Source organism: Mesitornis unicolor, unplaced genomic scaffold (genome assembly GCF_000695765.1).
Source record: "Mesitornis unicolor isolate BGI_N332 unplaced genomic scaffold, ASM69576v1 scaffold11379, whole genome shotgun sequence".
NCBI classification, from domain to species: domain Eukaryota; kingdom Metazoa; phylum Chordata; class Aves; order Mesitornithiformes; family Mesitornithidae; genus Mesitornis; species Mesitornis unicolor.
In genome coordinates this window covers 21,510-43,094 of record NW_010205252.1, presented here as the reverse complement: position 1 = coordinate 43,094, position 21,585 = coordinate 21,510, and the positions used below count along the sequence as shown (strand labels likewise).

General features: G+C 39.7%; 2 protein-coding genes across 2 annotated transcripts; both read left to right on the top strand.

Annotated features, from left to right (window-relative positions):
• Positions 1–4,313: 4,313 nt before the first annotated feature.
• RASSF3 (Ras association (RalGDS/AF-6) domain family member 3) lies at positions 4,314–8,461 on the top strand (the record flags this gene model as incomplete). The annotated part of the gene is made up of 4 exons (XM_010191343.1): positions 4,314–4,421; positions 5,757–6,024; positions 7,071–7,186; positions 7,549–8,461. Coding segments are annotated over 4 exons (642 nt in total), but the record flags the coding sequence as incomplete, so codon positions are not given.
• A 2,612-nt stretch (positions 8,462–11,073) lies between these two features.
• On the top strand, positions 11,074–21,243 carry LOC104546052 (adipocyte plasma membrane-associated protein-like). The gene is made up of 9 exons (XM_010191342.1): positions 11,074–11,273; positions 12,072–12,161; positions 12,738–12,863; positions 15,786–15,880; positions 17,245–17,394; positions 17,818–17,930; positions 19,132–19,292; positions 20,046–20,241; positions 21,046–21,243. Exons 1-9 carry the CDS (start codon positions 11,074–11,076, stop codon positions 21,241–21,243), a joined length of 1,329 nt encoding a protein of 442 aa, XP_010189644.1.
• Positions 21,244–21,585: the final 342 nt, after the last annotated feature.

Below are 21,585 nucleotides of genomic sequence, written 5' to 3'. Positions count from 1 at the left end.
GCAAGGATCCTGAGGAAACAGGCTTCAGGATTTTGGGGTTTTCTTTCTTTGTGGAACTTTGTTAAGCCTCATCCCATAGCAGCTCACTAGCTGTTGAGCTTAGCGCTTCCTTACTGCATGCAGGACTAGGATTTGGCAGTAACCGTGGGACTGGGACTTTATGAAAGTCCCAGATGTGATGTGATTCTTCTTTTTGGGGACCACAGCTTGATCTGCAGTTCATTTTAATTGTAATCTGTGCAGTTTTAGTTGTATTCCTTGAGGATTCATGCTGAACTGGTCTATGGGGGCCTTTGCGCTGGGCATGGATGTTAAAAAAGCCGTTTCTCTAAACATCTGCAATACAACAAATGAGATGTGCATGGGGGGTGGAGGCGATAAAGGAAAAAAAACATTTTTCAGCCCTTTTTGTTGAGAGGAAGTTCAACTGTGAAGAGGTATTGCATCATGAGCTCTAATGAAAGACAAGCTATTCCCCTTGGGGAAATGAAAGCACTTGCCTCATTTCCCTCTTGCTGGCAGCTGTTGCGTAGGAATTTCATTTGAGGATGAAATGCTGCTTTGGTTGACCCGAGGAATGGCTTTAGTACAAATGGTCACCAATGGTGTGTGCTCTAAGTGTTGGGAAGGACAGCACGAGTTTCACAGAAGTTAATAGCTTGGATTAAAAGTAATGTTTTGGACCCAGAGACATCATCTATATGGGTTCTGATGCATCCAACTGTCTCCTTGAGATTAGTTTTTATCTTTCACATCTGTGCTTGGGCTGAGGAAGTCACAGATAACATGAGAAGCAGGGACTGGAAGGAGACCAGGAGTCCTGATGAGGAAAACACAGTTAATTGGGCTGGGAGGAGGGAGGAGTGATGACGTAGCAGCCATTGCTGAGACTGTCATTTGGTTAAGTGATGGAGGAGTCACACCCAAATCAGGTTTGATTTTTTTTTTTCCTTATGAAAATAATATCAAAGTGTTTGTGTACTGTTTTATAGACAAAACTGCTTTTTTTGCGCACTACCACCCCAAAGTGCCATTGGTAAGCCCAGCAGCATCTAGGTCTTGGCTGACAGGAGAAGACACAGTGTGAACTGCTCTGCTGACTCACTTGTACCTCACCCTCTGCTGTGACAAATGCAAGGATCTGTGGTTAGGAAACCCATCACCAGGTGCAGCTTTTGAAGACAGACAGTTTCACAATTCCCAGCATACAAATTTTGTGAGGTGTGCACGCTGGGCGTTTTTGTGGATAGCTGGAGGTGAATCAGCTGTGTCTGGATTGGCCTGGAGATGAGTTGTCTGGCTGGAGCACACTACCCCTTGCACCTCCACAGTGCGCTGGCTTTGAGGAGCTGTGCCTGGAGAGCACAGAGCTTTTGTCCTAGGCTGGGTGAGCCACCAGGTGGCACAGACTGGTTTCTCCTCTCACCAGACCAGGCAGAACTGCCACAGGCACCAGTGATAGACATACCTGGCTGTAGCATCTGAATCTCATCTCTGAAATGCCCTTGCTCCTTTGTTTGAAACAGTTGAGGTTGGAGTAATGCCTTTCCCAGTCATCTCACCCTGAGCACATGTGGCTTCAGCCACTTGGTGGCATTTCAGAGCGGTGCCACAGAAGCAGATTGTAAAGCATAGTAGAGATGAGTTAATTTCTGCTGTTGTGTTGGATCACTCAAGGTCTTCTGCAGGTAATACATTGACCTGCTGTGATTAGAAAGTGGAATTTGATCTGCTGGACTTAAGTAGAGTTAGCAGAGGACTTTTCCTTTAGTGGATCCTGTTACGAGGTGACAAGTACAGAAGGAAATAAGAGAACTGTGGGAAATGAGAGTTTGCCAAGTCTTTCTCCATTCACCTAAGTATGCTTGTCAAAAGAGACTCATTTATCTTAAAGCATGGCTAGACAAAGCTGTATGGCAAAAGTTAAGTGCTGCTGCATACTGAGAGCAGTTCAGCTCCAGGAGTGTCAGAGAAAAACTGTATAGCGTGTTCAAGCAGGGTTAAACATAGGAAAAGTGGTGAGCGTGTTCTTCTTTTCTGGTTAGTGTTTTCTCTTGATGATAATAGATACTGTGGATGACTTCAGTAACCGTGGTGACAGTCACCTCCAACAAGGTGGATGAGAGGTTCCTGCCTGAACAATCAGCAGTGGAATAATGATAAATATTAAAATGTGGTGCCCATTACTGGAACTTCAGTGTTAGCAGATTGGAGAGGTACGAACTCTACAACATGCTCCTATGAGAGATGAGCCTTGGTTGGTATCCACGTGAAGGGCCTTGTCTGCAGCTACACGGACTGGGAACGTTCCATGTTAAATTTTGGGTTCTTGAAATCAGTCATATATTGGTAAATGCTCTGTCAAGCCTTTATGCTCAGAGGGCTGCAGACTGTGCCCTGTCCCTTCAGTATCCCCCACTAAGGTTGTCTTTGCCCATTCCCACAACATTTTTTGAAGTCAACATTTAGAGTGCCCTTATTTCCAGACTCTGACTATGGCTCCTTGCTTTTCACACTTAAAATAAGTGTGAAAACAGCAATAACATTTACTATTTTTTTTTGGGGGGGGGGTGTTTTGTTGGGTTTTTTATTATTTATTTCTTTGCCTGCTTTGTTTTATAACTCATTCGTTTGCCCCCAGATAGGACACTACAAACCTGTAAGGGCTTCTGGGGAGATGAAGCGAGAAGTTTAGATGAAGTTGTATCTCTCATTATTGTGGCAGTTCAGAGGAGGGGCAAGATGAAAAATAGAAGGGCAGGAAAGCTTGATTTCTGTAGTGAGAATGAAGACCTGGGTTCTGAAAGCATTTAGTCATTTGGTATTTTGTAGTAGATTAGGTAGGGTCTGGCAACTGTGCAAGATGCTACACAATCTTAGAGTTGTGCTCAAGGAGCTAACAGGAGTGTTGTATGTGGCTGGTGGTCCTTTTTGCCTCGGTTTCCTGATCTGTGAAATAAAGGTATTTTCTCTGTGAAATCAGTATCTGAGCCCAGATCAGAACTCAAGGCTTCTGGCTTCCAGATCTCTACTCAGACCACACCTTTCTTTTTATAGCTATGGGAAAAAAGTCTGCTCCAGCATGTCATTTAGTAAAATACCATATAGGAAAAGCAAAACTAAGACCTGAAGAGCTAAAACTAGCTGGTTTTAAATTAGGAGACAGAAAAACTTCTGCAGACCTTTTCTGGCAGATGGAAACTTACGAGTTCCACACCAGATGTGCTCCTCTTTGGGGTTGTTTCTGGCAAACTGAAGTGCCTACAGAGGTGTATGCAGAGTGGTGTGTCCAAAAGGCTGTGATACAGGACTGGCCACTGAAGTCCGGGAAATCCTCTCTTAGGATCAGCTCTGCTGGGATGTGCTTGTGAGGACAGATCGAAACGCTGTGCGTTGGCGGTTTGTCCGTACAGTGAATGTATGTTCCTGTGTCCAGATGTACCCTGAAAGCTGCAGGCTTCTTCAAAGCTTCTCCCTTTCTAAGTGAAGTGTTAAATCATTAAAGCTGAGAGCTGAAACGTTTTTGTACTATATATGGCATTTGTGCAAGCAGTGGAAACCGGAGTGTATTTATAACGCTGGTTTGCTGCAGGAATACGGATTGGGAACAAATGTTCGTTTGGATAAAATCCAACTCCAGGGACTGGTTTTACTGCTGCATGTAAGATCCGTAGCAAGCTTGTAAAAGCAGTGGTTGAAAAATCTAATAGGGCCTTCCCGGTGGAAAAACACGAGTTCAGTGTAACACTATACAGCTAGAGATACTTGTGGTGGTTCCGCTAGCGATCAGTGACCCTTGCACGTAACAGCTGGCTGTCACCTCAGAATGCTGGGATGGTCCCACGTTGCTGGCACACACAGGGTTCATTGGTGTTACTGGTTGGTACGTGCTGCTCTTTCCATGTATTTTCTTAATTTGTTTAGAAATACCAATTTTTTGCCCCGAGTAGTATTTCATGAAAATTGCAACTGTATTCTTCACAATATTGCTTAGCATTGACATGAGCACGTGAAGCCATGAAATGAGCCGAGCTGTTTTATTTATACACTGCTGATGAATATTTGAATGAGAACAGTTGGCAAAAAAAGGACACAAGTGTCTTTGGGTGTGTTGATGTAACCTCTCCATTCAATCCAAGTGTTCTGTTTGACTTGCCTAAGTCGTTAATCCTTTCTATTGCTGTATAGCTGATTACTGAATGTTGAGCCTCTGCAGAATAATTACCATTTGGACTAAGAATGCTCCTATCCAAAGTCGTAAGAGAGTTGTTTTTTACTTTGTTTTCTAAAACTGCTGTCTGTTGTTTTTGAAGGATGTTCAGAAGGAGAGAGAACCTCATGTTTATCTCAGTAAAGAAGAAGTTAAAGAGAAGATACAAAGCTATAATTCATCTGTCACTGATAAATTAAAGATGACCTTGGTAAGTTTTGCATAGGATTCCTGTATTTTTTAATGGGAGCAATTGAACTGTAACTTTGTAGTGCATTGTGAACCATTTTTGTCTCAGCATGTTATATATGTAACTGTCTGTTTTAATGGCTTTGTAAGAGGCTCTTTTTTAGATCTGGAAATTAAATCTCGCGTCTGAAATGTCTTTATCCACATAGTTCTCTTTACATGAATTAAAACAAACTAGTAGAAAAATGTCATTTGAAATGTGTTTAAGATAAACTCTCAGTTGACACTAAGATGTAAATTTGTTAGATGAAAACCCTCAGCTGGTAAAGATGAAGATATATTTATCCTGTTTATGTAGGAATTTTTGTCAAGCATCTGTCTGATACAGATGCTCAACCAATGAGAAAAGTTGAAACATGCAATATTTATTATGGGAGTCCTAGTTTGTAGTCATAAAGGTTTTCAGCATGAGGAGGCTTCCTTTGCACCCCTACCACCATAACGCAGACACCACAGACAATGCAATGCATGGAGATACTTCATTTCCAAGGGTTAGGGAGCAGGTCTAAGACTCAGTCCGGGCTGCTGCAGACCATACGAACAAAATTCACATCTCTCTGCCTAGCAAGCTGTTATTCAGTTGTTGCATTTTCCACGTTTTTCTGATAATACTATGTATTCCTGTGGGTGTACAGTAGAGGGAAATTTTGAAATTCCATTATATCCTAAGCCATATAAGTACGACTGCGTACTAAAAAGATTTGTGTGTTTGCACGTGGGTTGGGACTTACTGTGCCTAAACCCAGATTGCCTAAAGTTTTCTAGCTCGGCAAGGTTTGAACAATTTTACTATCTTATCTTTCAGAAGCAACTGAAATAAATAATTTGAAATGTTGATTAGATTGGCATTTATTCTGGTTCTTTTTGAATTGCAACAGGGTTTGAGCATCTAAATGCCTTAGACTAGTTCGACAAGCACAGCTAATACATGGGAGATAATTTCTGTATTTGTGCATAAAATGTATTGTTAGAGATGTGTGTTAGTGGTCTATTTCACTCTGTAATTGTTTCCTAATGTGAAAACTTACCACTGGTTTGTAGTGCCTTTTGCTTGAAGAGATCCTAATAGTCACAGAATTCAGTAGTTCTAATTAAGAAAAAGATTAAGATTCAGCAGAAAATACCAGAGAGACTAAATGTCTGAGTGATTGAAACAGTATCTTCCCTATGAGACATCACGTATTACAGTGGTACTGAAATTGTGTTCACTGTGACCATTTTGGTCTGCCCACTCCACCAGTATGTCACACCTTGTCATGGCTGATTTTAAGAGTTCGATGTTTTCCTCCTGTTGCAGAACGCGAATGGGATTTACACTGGCTTCATCAAAGTTCAGATGGAACTATGCAGACCCATCACTGTGCAGTCTTCCCAGAGCCAGGGGAGGAGCGCTCACGCCAATAACGAAACTGCTTTTTACTTGCCCGATGGCTGCGTGAATACCCTCCACATCAGCAGCACCAATACTGTGCGTGAAGTTATTGAGGCCTTGCTCAGAAAGTTTCTGGTGGCTGACAACCCTGCGAAGTTTGCACTTTATAAACGCTGTCACAAGGAAGACCAAGGTATAAGTTAGGGTTTTGGTAGTGAAGGAGTTTGGGGAGGGAGTTGTGCTATAGAAATACTTGAAATAAGCAGGGTGGAAGAACCCAGGTAAATGGAGGTGACAGTTTTGGTCTGTCTTGTCTTTTTGTGAAAAGCAGCATGTGTAAGACAGTAAATGACTTGGGGGTATTCAGGATAATTCACAAAAGATCAAGTAACCTATTAAACCAGCTACACAGATCTCCTGTGCCTCGCAATCTGTTATGTGTTATTTAATATACCCCCCTATCATCTAGCCTGATATACTGCAGATTTTTGAGATTAAGTTGCAGGGCAGATTTTTGAAAAAAGAAACCATGGTGTTCATGATACTTAAAGTCCCTGAATCGGCTGACAGCTCTTGAGGTGACGAGCACCATGGACACATGCACTGTGTTCATGTGTGTTAACTCGTGCACGTGGCTCTCCCAGTGCGCTGACTGCTGTTACAAGTGTGGTGTCTGTTGTGTTTGGAAGTACCAGAGAAGCAAAAGGTATTTTTAGTGAAAAGCGCGTTTTGCCAACGCTGTGTTCTTGCACTTAGAATCTGCCTTCTTCCATGGACGTTGAGAGCAGTTTCAGAAGTTCAGATGTTGCTGGCTGTCAGCCGCGCCAACCGTGTCAGGCAGGCGGAGTTGTCTCGTAGACTTTGTGTATGAGATTTTCAGTGGAAAGGTATCAGAATGGTGATACTGCAGCTCTGATGTCTCAGATGCTTAGTTATAGCAACAGATCTGTGTTGTGTTTTTCCCCCCTGCATGTATTCAGATGGTGTACTGTGTTGACTGGAGGACATTTCATTCCTATGTGAATGTGATGTTGCACTGTTACCATCAGTCATCCTCAGCCTCTCCCTAAAACTCATTTGCTCAAAACCAGTATGTAGACTAATATGTAGAATGTGTAAATTTTGTGGCTACACATGCCTATCTCTGAAATTTTCTGACATTAGCTAGCATTAATCATTCAAAGCATATGAAACATCATTACTAAAAATGATAATTACTGTGATTTTCTTCTTCTGCAGTTTATACATGCAAGCTGTCAGACCGAGAACATCCCCTCTACTTGCGTTTGGTGGCAGGCCCCAGAACAGAAATGCTCAGTTTTGTTCTACGTGAGCATGAAACTGGAGAAGTCATGGTATGTTACACTCCTGCTGGCTTTGCGTGTGTAACTTCATGGATGAGTGGGCTCCTGTTTGATCCGTGTTGACGAGATGATCCATTTTTTGGAAGCAGATTTTTTTTTTTCTTTTGATATTTACTTTGTGCTTTTTGCAAACATTTTGTTTGTGGTTGGATTGACCTGTTGTTACTTGCAGACTAAAAAACAGTTTTAAATAGTAAAGTGTTTTCAGATCCCTAAGATTTGCAAGGAAGATGCCCAGTACTGTTTCAGCTTAAAATTGTTTTGAGCGTCTGAGGTTTTGTTTAAAAATAGTGTATCTATAAATTGTTTGTGTATTTTCTGTTCATCTTGTCCATCCTTTTCTCTTTTTCCAGTGGGAAGCTTTTACTATTCCTGAACTGCAAAACTTCTTGCGTATACTGGACAAAGAGGAAAATGAGCAACTGCAAATCTTAAAGAAGCGTTACGCAGCTTACAGAGACAAACTTGAAGAAGCCCTTGGCGGGGTGTGGAAACCTGGTTAAAAGGGGGCCAAAGGACACTCAGGAAAATGCACGCTACCAAATGTCAGTATAGCATGCCAAACCCAACATACAAAGAGCAGCAGAGAGTAGTTTTCTTTATTCAGAAGACTGTTTTGTGATGCCAGGGTACCTGAATTTTGCTATAGACTTAGTTCCGTAAACCAGGTCACTTAGCGTCTTGCACCCACAAGTAAGGGATTCTGCATGTTCGTGCATCAGTTTGCAACCCTCCGCGTGCCTAGAGAGTTTTCCAAGTTACCTTGGTGCAAGCCGTGAAACTGTAATCAGTTTTCTAGGATGCTATGAATGAAGATTTTATTTTTTTTTTCTTCTTTGCTTTAATGGTAGCTTTACAAGTAAGGATGTGCAAATTGGTGGGTTAAAAGATGAATTAAACTGTCGAGACAAGAATTAGTTGGAGCACTATCTTTGAGATTAAATTGATTTGCACTACCTTTCTGTTTTCCAATAGTTACTGTATAATTTGTGAGAGAACCGTTAGAGATGGAAGGCATATGAGATCCTGTGGTTTGTTCTGTGAAATTTGTGGAAGGCTTTAAAGTGCTCTTTCTGGAGAGAGGGTAAAGAGGAAGTTGAAAAGAAGGCAAGAGGTGAGCGAGGAGAACTCTAATAGATGACAGGAGAGCTGGTTTTAAATGGAAATAGTATTTATACAGAGGAAAATTGAAATAGTAATTCTACAAGATTAAAGTTTTAGGATGTTATAATATTGTGAATAAGTTTTATGTTTTTTTAACTGCATAAATCCACACTGGAAAAGAAATAAAGATAATAGAAATAGTGGGAAAGAATGAGAGGCAAAAGCTAAATAAGAATGGAAAGGGAGCTGCACGTACAAATCGTAATTGGAGAAGCTGGTTCCATAAATGTGTAACAGGGGGTTGAGAAGTGCAGCGAAGCTAAAAGGTGGCTGCTTACTTGAATTCTGAGAAGGGGACGATAAGTAGTCTCGGATAACTCTGTGAGAAATGCTCAGCTAGTGAGTGCTTAGACATAAGCTATAACTGCAGATGCATTTGGTCTTCATTGTAAGTCAGATTTTTCCTCTGTCTCAGCGATCCATTTTAGGCTGGATAATTTTAAATTGTCATATCTGAAAGACAAAAATAGCTTCCTCTGCTTCTTTGTTTGTTAAAGGCTCAGTCAGGCAAAGAAAGTAGAATTTCTTATTCATGTTTCCAACTTAACAGAAAATTTACATTTATTGGCTCTGTTGGTGACTGAGCTTAATTTTTGGTAATTCAGAAGGTTTTCTCCTTACGGTTTTTAAATTCTTAATTGAAAAACTGGTTTACCAAATTCTGAAGACTGCTGATTTACTTGATTTAAAGTAGGAAAAATGTAGCAAGAAACTTTTTACTTTACTGTAAATATAGTTGTTGTTCTTTCAGAGTTATTTATCTAAAAAAGCACGTTCAAAAGAAACCAAAGAAGTGGGTGTGCAATAGAAGCATGAGGCAGATTTGAGTAACTGATACTTTAGTCATTATAATGCCAGAGAGGAAATGAGTTATATGTTGGGAGGTGGGGGGTGGAGGTACTAATGATTTAAGAGCAGCAGAAGTTGCTGGGATTTTTTTTTTCCCTCTGCTCGCAGGGTGTTTGTTTTAAATTCCCAAGGAATTGTTAAAACTTTGGTGACATCTAATGGATACTGTGTGACACTCCAAGATGCTTCTGTTCTTCCCCTTAATTTGATGTCATTGTGCCTTTGTTTCCTTTCCTTAGTAGGACTTTGTTTGTTTTTAAACTCTTCACAGGACTTTTTGGTAAAAAGAATTTGCGAACTTAATGAGACAATCATAATGTTTTAAAGTGTTAAGAGAAATTAAGAGTAGGACTAACTATAAAGTATATATAAGGCATAACCTGTTTGTTTTTTAATTTCACATGTAACATTGTAGTGCATGTGTGACTTAGTAACGTTATCCTCAAGTGAGACACTTTATAATGGTTCAGGGAATGCTTTTATGTTTTGTTAAAACTTGTTTTTCTATGAATGCAGCAGCATGTTGGTGGGTATTCTGTTAACATCTACTTTATTTACGTATCTGCCCATAACTATGTAATCATTACATAATCGCTGTCAATATCGAACCATTTGTTGCTCAGATTTAAACACTGTTTGAGTCTAGAAGTGGAGTATAAAAATATGTGAATTTTGTTTTTACTTGAACTGAACTATCAGTCTTTTAAGTAGGCACATCTGCATTTACTTTAGCCAAAAACCTCAATCAGTGTTGTATGCACTATGAGTCTTGATTTGGGGTGAAGGGGGTGGGGGTGGGGGACCAAAATAAACTTCTATTTTAATTTTGTCTTAGTTCACGGTTAATTATTGTTAAGGTGTCGTGGGGGGGGCTAATTTTTTTACACACTGGCAATTGCAGCAGCTTTAATTTAAAAGAAATGGTCATGCTTAGTCAGTTTTTCCGTTTTCAATTTTAGCATCAAATTGAACTGTCAAAGCTTTTGTTGTAAAACTGTTTTCATATTTCATTATATGATGGTACCAGAATGATTAAATGATATGGGTGGGGGGGAATGCAGGGAAACATTAAATTGTATGTCTTTAAAAACAAACATTTAAACTATTTATAATTTTGACAAGCTTAGTTTTATTTTTGTAGGGAAGTTTTTATTCCCCTTAAAGTTATTACTGAAATGGCAAAAAAAGTGATGGTTCCATTATTAAAGTTGAAGTTGGCAATACTTAGTGATGTGATGTGTGTTTATTTTTTTCTATTACCTGGAGCTCAAGTTGTGATCACTTTGATGCTGAATGAAACTTCCTTATAGCAATAAATTGTGTGGGGAGATAACAGCTTGCCTTAAGCGTAAGTTAAGGTTTGCCTGGAACAACAGGTACTTTTCAGTGCGTGTGTTGTGTCATACTTGGTTGGTGGGTTTTTGGTTTTTTGTTTTGTGTGTATGTGTGTGTGTGTGTATGTATGTGTGTGTATATATATATATAAAAACTTATTTCCCGATTTTGGTGAAGAAGAATAATACAGGAAAACGAACACAAACCTATTTTCTTATAATACAAGAAGGAAAAAACCCAACAAAAAAACGCCAAACAAACAACAAAAATACTTTTAAATTTGCACATATACCTTGAAATTTACCATTTTCTTTCCTACATTTACCTCACACCCTCCTCCGGAGCGGCGGACAAGAAGCCGCTCCCGTTTCCCGCCCGGGCGGTGCTGAGGGGAGCAATTCCCGCCGCCGGCGCTGCCTCCTCCCTGAGGAGGGCGGGCGGCCTGCCCACGGCCGATCCGTCCTCCGAGGCGTGGGGCCCGCCGCCGTGTCGCCATGTAAGCGCTGGGCTCCGTGGGAGGGAGAAGGGCGATGGTGGCGATGTGTGAGAAGAGGTCTCTCCCGGACGGGAAGCGGAGAGTGCCGAGGGCAGCCAGCTCGCCATGTTTTTTATCTCACGAAGACTGCGGGCGGGGGCGGAGCGGGGCTTACCTCCCCTCTCACGGCGCCGCCTCCGCCATGAAGGGAGCTGAGCCGCGGGCTCGTAGTGGGTCCTGTCCCACCTGGGTTGGGTAAGATAGCCCATGGGCTATTAAAAAAAAACCCCAAAAAATCTCTTGCAAAAACACGAGGCAAATACAGTGAGGAAGTGTTCTGGGCTGGAGGTGAGACCCAGCTCTTTCCTCCTCAGGAAATGCCTGAAAGGCTTTTTAATGGTTTTATCTGAAAACGTGTATATTTAATTTTCTGGCTTTTGTGTTTGGTGTTTCTTAAAAACAGTCATCCCCATGGAACTGGTAGAACAGAGCTACTTTGCTGTTGGCTTTGGTCTCTCTCATCCTCTTCTGTGGGCTTTGTGGCCCTGAAGCGGAGGAGGTGGTAGTGGTTTGGGACCCCATAGCTTTGTATGTGCAACAACCAACTCATGACTATGTCTGCACTTGGTAAAACCCATTAACAGCAAATATTGCAATACTCAGGGTAAGGTTGGTAAAAAGATACTAGACTCAGCAAAGTTGCTCACCGTGTAAGTAACTGGTCTTGTGTGTCTGCCTACAGCAGTTATGTACTACTAGAAATATAATTCAGTAAAAGAAACCTTGTGGGTTTTGGCTGGTTCAGGGGCTGGATCACCTGTCTGGAGACCAGAGTTGCTCCAGTGCAGACACAGAGCAGGATGGCAGTGCTGCCCATGGAGCAGCTGGGCCACCCCTCTCCATGGAAGGGAGCACCAGGTTGCAGTCTCCTCTGTCCTCTTTTAGTCTTGTTTTTTAGCACTGAAAGTTTTTAACTTTTGGAAAAAAACTTACTCCCCTCCCACCCTCCGGGATGTGCATGGGTATACAGTTGGTTGTTTTTTTTCTTCCCAGGTTCCCAGCATGGGGATTTCCAGCTGCAGTCCTTGCTACCTTCACTAGTATTTACTTTTTACCATCTCCTATTGATCCAGAGCCGTTCACGTACATTCCCTTGCTTCATTTTGAAGGTCAATAGTGTACTTGTGTTTGTTGGGAAATACTTGTGCTTTCAAAACTTTTCCTGTGCTTTTCATCCTGCGGGAGCAAACAAAGCAAGCCACTTAAGTTCACATGCAGGAGAAATTGTGTTTCTCCTATAAAACTGAAAAATGGAAGCACCTTTTTAAACAAGTGAATTTCAAGCAAAACAATGCTGACCAGGGCAGTATTTGTTACATGTATGTAGACAGATTGTTAGTAGATCTCAGACTAATGATAAGGACTAAAACTGTCTGGAATTATGGCAGTTGGTGTTTGTATTGAGTTCAGAAACAAAACACCAACCAAACAGTTCTTAAGAAATCTGTATTCTTTTTAGCAGAGCCTGCAAGCTCCACAGAGTTGTTAAACTAGATTGAAGTAACTTTTAACAAATAGCTACAGTTTAAACAAACTATTAAAAAAAATAATACCTCGTTAATATCTCTGGAATAAAATCCTTTTACTTTCTCTTCAAATAAATTTATAGTCTGATGTTGTATTGTTTCTTATATCTTATTTATAATTTATTTGGTGCAGTTTTAAAAACCTACCTCCAGCTTTAGTTGGATCATTGCAAGTGAATGAAAAGCTTCAGAGTGGACGAAGTATCTTCACAGGACAGCTGAAAGGTCCTGAGTCTTTTACTGTGGATGATGAAGGCAAGTAGGTAACTTCCAAATGCATAAAGTTGTGTATCTGTTACACGTTATACATTTGAGACATCTGCTTGGTCAAGTTATTAAAAAAGGGGACTTAAGTTTAAATCCAAAGAAAGAAAAATAGGAATGTTTGCTAATGATTGATCCAAAAATGTTAAGATAATCGTATGTTCTTCTGTATCTTCACATTTGTAAATATTTTCCTGGAAATGTCCTCGAACATTTTGTTATCTGCTGCTTCCACAGACACAGCAAATGTCTAACTGTTATATTAAAAAGCAGACCCACAAATTGGCAATATGTAGAAGTTGTATTAAAATACACTTTTAAAAGGTGTGAAATGGCATATTCTTTAAAAGTAGCATGTAAAAACAGCTGAAGCCTTTTTGTGGGAATTCTTCCAACTGAGTCTAGGCTTGGACTTTTGACACAGAACTAGAGATAAGCTTGCCTTGGGTTTTTTTCCATTTCAGGTCTCCAAAAGCAGTGTTAATTTGCTGCTCAGTTACTGAGCTCAGCATTATCTTATTTCAAAAGCTGTTCTTGAACATGGAGCCAAAGAGGGGAGGCAAATGCAGTTGGTTTAAAATTTACATAGTTCTCAAAAACATATTTTCAGAGCAGCTTGGAATTAGATTCCTGCAGTAGCCAGTACAGGGACATGGGCAACTCCCAGTTCAGAGCAGTTTGAGCCAGAGATCAGACACCCTCCCTTACCACTGGTGCCAGGTCTATAGTGTTTTTCAAGGAAATACTGACTAGCCCAGGACATGTTTCCCTGAAAAATACCATCTTGCACTGTGTGCTGCAGAGGTGAGAGGTGATCACCTGGGACGTTCTTGGTTGCCATTGTGCAAGCTGACATTAGAAGCGTTTTCAGTCGTAGCGGCATCGGCCTAGAAGGGGCCTACCCCAGCACCTTGCACTGAGGCACCCATTCCTAGCAAATGTCTTCTCAAAGTGCTTTCCTTCCTGCTTTCCTCAAAGGTTCTGTTTGACATTGTCTTTTTGTCGCACTTTTTGTTCTCCACCTCTTCCTCTACAACTTCCAGAAAGAGGAGTGTTCACAACTAGTGTTTTGCGGAGTCCATGATGCTGTATCAAACAGCACCTTTGGTAGTACCTTTGGTTCTATTTTTCATGTGTGTTAATTCTACCATGGATCTTTCCTGAATTTAAGGATGTTTTAGGAGGCTGGATTCAGCCAGCTGAAATCATACAAGATCACCAAGGCTATAGTAAGTGTTGTGGTGATGTTGCCAGATTTAGGTAAATGCTGTTTTCCATATGAATAAGAATATTATGGGTAACTAGAGTAGTGCTATTTTGCCTTCACTTTACTACAAATACTCGTGGGAGAAGTCTAGTGTAAAACCCACTTGTGCTAGCTATATAAATCTAAATATAGCATCATAGCCTAGGACATAGCATGATAGAAAATAGCATTACAAGTCTAAGATTTCTCTCTTTAAATACAGAATCTGGTATGTGATCAGAAATTTCAGCTGTTTCCAACATGTCTGGGGCAGCATTAGAATGCCAGTGTATTTTATGGCAGCAAAGTTCAGCCTCAGTTTTTTCCCAGGCAAAGTTGTATTGAACAGTGGCTCTGAAGTTCTCCCTTCGGGTAAGCAGGTGTCTTCTGTGTGCCAGTAATCCTAGACAGTTCTTTTAATCTGGATCTGACAGCTGATACTTTGAGAATCTGTCCTATTTGCTTGTAGCATTTTTCCATAGATGTGAGTGAGCAGATGCTTGACGTTTTTATATCTGTTTATCTGCTCGGGAGTAAGTGCTCATTAGACAAAGTCAGAATCTGTGGTTTTGAGTAATACTGGCACAGAAAGGTAGCATAACTTTAATGGAGTGTCTTTTAATACCTGTTGCCGAGTGATAGCTGACATTTTTACATGTAAACAAGGCTAGGGTGAATATGCAGGCACATGTAAAGAAAATAACGTCCACTTTAGTTCAATCTGTGTGAATAAAAGGCAAATCAAAAGAATGTCTCCAGTTAACAGACTTTATGCTAAAAGTGCATTTTGTTGAGCAGTAAGTCTAGGCTTGCTCATGTGCGTGGTACTATTTCAGAGCCTGGACCAGTCAAAAGGTAGGAGGATGCTGTTTTTCAAAGGTGGAGCTTAACCCCTGCTAGTGGTTTTCCTTTGATACTCCACACAGAAGTTTTTGGGGTTACAGTGCTATGTCAAAAGATTTGAAGACTTCCTGTGAGGTTTTTGCCTTGTTAATTTAAACACTTTAAAAGCAGAGGAGAAAGCAACTACTAAGCAGGTAACCAATAAAAGAAGTGCTTAGTCCTTTAAGGCAAACTTACACAGTTTTGGTATTATTTTGGTTCAAAACCAAAGCAAAACATTACAGCTTAACAAAATAAAAACCACACTTGTTTTACTTTTTGCTGAAGTTCTTAATGTCCTCGGAAAAGGGTTACTTTCTTGTTTTGGATCAGCCATTATAATGTTTTCCTTTTGACTACTGAACATTTTATCTAGATGATAATGTGACAGAATGCTCAGGACAGAAAGGTAGATGGTGTGAGCTCTGCTAATGCTTTCACTGATTTTCACTGACAGTGTGAAAATATCCCATCCTTGATGCCTTTGTTGATAACCCAGAGGAGTCTTAAGATAGGTTTTCAATGTATTCTGTTTATATTTTAAATAAGCATATGAACAATTAGTATTTTTTCTAATTTCCAATTTATTATTGCTCTTTCTGCCTTATAAAATATATATTTAAAGTAAGGTGTATGGTTTTCTGTCTTCTTGTTTTGTATGTGCATAGAATATATAAATTAGGAGCAAGAAGGAAGGGCTCACAATAATGAGGAATATCCTTTTATAGTAAGTTTTATTTCTCTTGGTCCCTTTTAAAACATTCTTCTAATATGCTTACTTTAAGGTAGTATCTACACTGGTACTGTGGATGGGAAGCTGTGGATGATCAGTGGTGACCACCTGCACTACATTACTCAAATGGGGCAGAATATGCCTGAATGTGGTGAGTGACCGTTTTGATGTGAAAATGACAAGAAATTTGTTGATGTAAATGTCAGTGAATGAGAAAATGTAGTGCTGGTTTAGCTGCTGTTAATGTTTTCTGGTTCTTTTATGCCAATTTGTAAGAGAAGCCTACTTCTCTTGTGTAGCTTTCCCTAACATAGGCGGGATTAAGATGTAATAGCACACTTCTCTAGCCCTAGAGACTGACTTTAGAATAGACTTGCCATGGATTGCCATTTAAATAAGGAACAGCATTTTACAGAAGTCCTTCTATATAAAGCTCTTTAAGGATGGTCTAAAGACACCAATTTATCCAATTATTTTCCTGTCTCATGGTCAAATGTGTTTTAGAAACAGTTCAAATTTTATGAGGGAATCAGAGACTCAGAATAGCATGTCCTGGTACTGGACTGCATGTTTGGATTTTCTTTCCTTACTTGCAGATGAGGAAGACAAACACTGAAATGTTTGTTTTTACCCTGACAGGCCATTAAAATAGCTGATTTGCTTTAGCGTGGTTTCCTAAACACGTGACAGCTGTGTAGATGCTTTTCCGTGGGCTAGTCTCCACTGAATTGGTAAGAATTCTCAAAGATTACTGAACTTCTTTGAGTCTTACGTAAATAACTGACTATGTGGGAGTTAAGAAACCAAAAATGAGACCAAAATGATCGCCTCACTCAGCTGTTAACTTTTTGGCAGCTGTCATACAGCCAGCTTGTGTTACTGATGTGTTGCAGCTCTAGTGGATGTTGTCCCTTGCTTTCTGGAAGTACTTGGGGAAAATATGTATTTCAGAGTAGAGGGCATTAGGTCACAAAAACTGCAGGGTGCTGAGCTTTACTAGATTCAGTGCTCTCAGGAAAATGATTCATTTATAAAAATACTAAACATGGTAGATCTGGTTATTGTAGTTTTACCTGAGGATTACTTACAGGATTCTCATTGTGACCCGTGGCTCCTCAGTTGAAGGGAAGTAGTTAGTTAAATCTTTCTTAAAAATTTGGTTTTTTCTCCCATCTTTTACTTGGGGGATATAAATTAAATAGCAGCTAATCCATTTTGTTTACTGATTTAGTAATGCTACCAGTTCTTCAGTCATCTTTAAAGTTGTCTGCAAAAACAGAGTAGAGCTGAATTTCTCTGAAGGTTGGGAGCAAATTTTTTCTTAACTAACAAGGAACAGAGATTGATATTACACTGTCACTTCCCTTGTAGGTTACTTTTAGAGGCAGTTTAAGGAAGCTTTTAGGGATCTGGTTTATTCAACGACGATAGTTTAGCGCTTTTTCAGCCTTTGCGTTTCAGGATCCTCATTTTGTCAACTTCCTGGTCTTACACATCCTCCTATTTGTATCTCAGGAACTCCAGACTATGAACCAGTGTGTGGCCGGCCTCATGGAGTCCGAATTGATCAGGATGGTAACTTGATTGTGGTGGACTCTTATTTAGGCCTGTACAAAGTCAATCCAAGGACAGGAGAGAAAACCCTCCTGCTATCGAGTGAACAAGGTGATGCTACAGTTAGTGGGGAAGTAGATTGATCTTGGGTTTCGGTTCTCATGCTCATGTATAAATTGGAAGATCAAGCCCCTTTAATTAGTTGAGATCAGTACTGGTGAGTGCGGGGAGTGGAGCTGACTGAAAGCCCATTGGCTTTATATTTTTAAGATTTGTTTTAAAAATAGAAGAAAACAAAAGCAATGATACTTGTTAGAGGCTTTTGGTTTGGTATGTGTCATGTTGAGCTGCAACGTGAACGTATTTCCCTGCAAGTGAAAGTAAATTGGAGCTAGGACAAATTAAGGATAGTGATAGCATTAACTATGAGCTTTGGAATTGCAATGTGTGAAATCTTAAGCTTGTGTGGATCTGAATAATTTTGAACACTTGGGTTTGTACTTATTTTCATCAGTGGTCTTTTTTATTAACCAGGTGTGGATGGGCTGCCTTTCAAATTCCTAAATGAATTAGAAATATCAAAGAAAAACTTGATTTATTTTACGGATTCAAGTAGCAAGTGGGAAAGACGACATCACAAATATGAGGTGACAAGAGGTAATCTTTGTAGTCATTTGTTCAGGCAGCTTAAGTGTTCATTCTTGTGCTGGTAGCACCGTGTATTAGGCTGCAGAAGAGACAAGATTTTTTTTATGGTGCTTGCATGTTTTAGCCAAGCATGCTATGAATGCAGCCAGTTTGAGCCCTGAGGCAGAGGATGGGTGTGCTGTTCTGTAGCTGCTCTTCCAAAAAAAACCAAACCTCCGGGTATGACTACCCGAAGAAATTGTCATGTGATACACTACAGTCTGGATTTGTACAGCATGGTAGTTTCTCCCTGCTATCTGTCTGCAAGCGTGCTCTTACACTGCAGTAAATACAGGGGAGTAAATTGCTGGTGTACTTGAAGGTATCTTTTCTGTGTAGTCATAGCCTTTAAGTAAAACTTCATCTAGAACAAACTGTCTGTAAAGCTGAAATTCAGTGAAATCATAGACAAAGTTTACACTAAGTCTCATCTTTACTACCAGAACTGTGCATAAAATTAAGCAAGGAGAAAAATCACATAAAGGGAAATATATTTAATTTTAGGGATGGGAATTGAGATCCAAGTTATTAAAGGGGGGAAAAGAAAAGAATAGTTGAAATCTCTTATGCGTTGCTTGTTTGCTATCCAAATTATTGTTTGGTAATACATCATCTTTGCCATTTAGTATTTCAGACTTGACAAGGGGTTGCCAGTACAAATGACAAACATAAAGGCAGTTTCTTTTTCACAGGGCTTATGTTTACATAATTCAAAGCTGCCCTGCAGATTTTTAGCAGAAGAAACTTATTCAAATTATTTCACATCAGAAGTAAAATGTTAGCTATTCACTTGCTTTAGCAAAACACTCATGAATGCTTCTTGGTTTGATTTGAAGAAGTTGCAGTTGTTCACAGAAGCCTGACAGGCTCAATGTTTTGCTACAGCAGGAACTGCAGAATAACAAATTTTGATCTCTGGACTTTATGACCCTAATGTTCCTGTTTTGGCAAGAATGTTGTGATCAGCTTGGGAAGTGACATGAGCAGGAATCCTTTGCTCCTTTAGTGGCGTGAGCTTATTGTTTTTATAAAGATGCCATCTGCCATTCTGTAAAGTCTGCTTTTATCTAATTCACGTTAATAGAGCTTCTGAGTATTTTCTGTTCTAATTTAAACCACGTATTTTGCTAGCCTAGTTTTTCATTTGATGTATTGATTAAGGTAATTGAAACAAACCGTCTTGGTTGCCTCTTGGCTTATGACCCTGTCACAAGAACAGGAAGAACGGTGCTCAGTGGCTTGTACATGGCAAACGGGATTGCGCTGACTCCCTATGAAGATTACATATTGATAGCAAAAACCAGCATATGCAGAATCATACGGTATGTTAAACATCATTCTCCTCCTCGATATCAAGTACTACATATTACATGTTTTAGATCAATTTGTAGACATGGTTTTCATGTTCTTATTTTTCTGTTTTTCTGATTTTTCTGATATTTTTCTAAAAATGTAAACTGAAGATGTACAATTAACAGAGTCTCTATTGGAAACTTGGTCTAAATTACTTTTTTCAATTGCAAGAGTCACAGATTCTAGCTAATTCTAGGTAGAGTTTAACAATTGCTCTTTCCACTGCCAAATGTTTTTTACACCAGTTTACTGATATAGTTGGCTCTAATTCCCTCAGACTCAATTAGTTATCCTGATATCTCCATTATTACAGTTTCAACAGACCCTAGAGGACAAGTGTCACTGCATGATTATGATGTTTAGCGTAACACCCCATTTTTCCCGTTTTAAACGAAGTTAGTGTTTTAAGAGTTTTTTATTGCATGGAAATTCTAAAGCCAAATTTCATACTAGTTTTCATTTAACAGACACATTTCATATAAATAGATTTTTTTAATAGAACAGGGGCATACTGTTTATGTTAGATATAGAAAGATGATGGTTTTGGCCAAGCATCGTTACTCAAGTTGAATTCCTCTTTGCATTTATTACTTCCTGCAGAGGCCTTCTCTGTAGTTTGAAGAACTCCTTGCACAAACCAAAATGATGGATCTTCCATGCTGTTAAGCTCGCTGTATTTTGCAGCAGCCACTATAACGCCTATACGAAATTCCCTTTTGCAGCTATTGGTTGAGTGGAGTTAACACAGGAAAAAAAGAAGTTTTTGTGGACAGCTTGCCTGGGTATCCTGACAACATCAGATTATCAAACAGAGGCTTATACAGAGATGGAATATCTACTACACACTTTCCTAGTTTCTTTTCTCCTTTTCTGGATGCTTTAGGACCATATCCATTCCTGAAGAGATTTATTGCAAAGGTAACTTTGATACTGTGTAGTATTAAGTATCTGAGTCACAACTATGTTGATTTTTTTAAGTATGAAAGAACTTGTTCATCATTAGAAAATGCAAGAGACAACTGCTTCATCTTTACCTGCCAGCATCCCAACACATACTAACTTTTATTTTCCTGGAATATTTGAGGATTGGTTTCTTTTTTTACATATTAAACCACAGCAGTTTTACCAAGAACACCTTTGTGAAGTAGAAAAATCAATATTGACAAAAGTAGTCCATAGTTGCACACTTTTAGCCCTTTGTTTATAGCAACATGATACTGTCAAGGCAGGTGAAGAACCCTTTACACAAAATATGAGTATCTTGCGACAGGAATAAAATTCCCCATAGTCATTCTTGCCAAGCAAGAGTCATGGAGCTGGTTATGATTAATCAAGCCACTTTTTCTAGGAACCATGCTGTTTTTTCCCTAGAAGTTGCACACGAAAAACACTGAAGTGAGTGATTCAGTTGCTCCATCAAGTCCCTCTTATTCCTGTTTTTAGAAAGCAGGTGGCTTTTGGCACCTGGAATAAGTTCAAACAACATCCATACCTTCTTGAGCAAGCAGGCACTGACTGTACTTTAAGATTAGTGAGTGATTACTGGACTGCCAGCTTTAGACACACTCCAGTGGATGTTATCAAAAGATTAAGTGACAGCTGAATCTGACAAGAGCAACATATGGAACGCAGTATGTTAGCAGTGCCATTTCTTTCTAGTCACACAGTTCACCCCTCCCTTGAATGAAGTGTTAACACTGTGTATTTATTTTTTTAAAACAGGTGACTCCGTTCTCATTCTACAGCATCTTTCTTCACAAACATGGCTTGTTCTTAAAAATAAACAACAAAGGAGACATTGTGGCAAGCTTCCATGACCCTGATGGCAATGTCACATGGGCTGTCAGTGATGTTTTTGAGCATGATGGGAAGGTGTATTTAGGTAATACAGAACTGCCTTTTCTTGTGGTGCTACAGTGAACTTTCAAGTTTTCGTAAGCTGGTGCATCAAAAGAAAGCTGTGTTGTTTCAAGCAGCCATTAAATATTCTTATCTACTTAATGAAAGACTGCTCTATCACTCAAGAAGTGAAACTGATACCACATGGTTAAGCAGAAATGAAAACACAATGGAGTAATACTCGTTTTTAAAAGCTTGTGAAAGCCTCAAACTTAAAGAGGTTAAAGGTACCAAATCACCTTCTTCTACAGTTCAGAAAATAGTTATGTATGTATCTTCAAACAGTTGCACAGAATCATCCAAGGAATTCAGCTCTGTAACAGGGATTAAGGTGAGTAAGCAGCACATATTTCACTGTTGCTC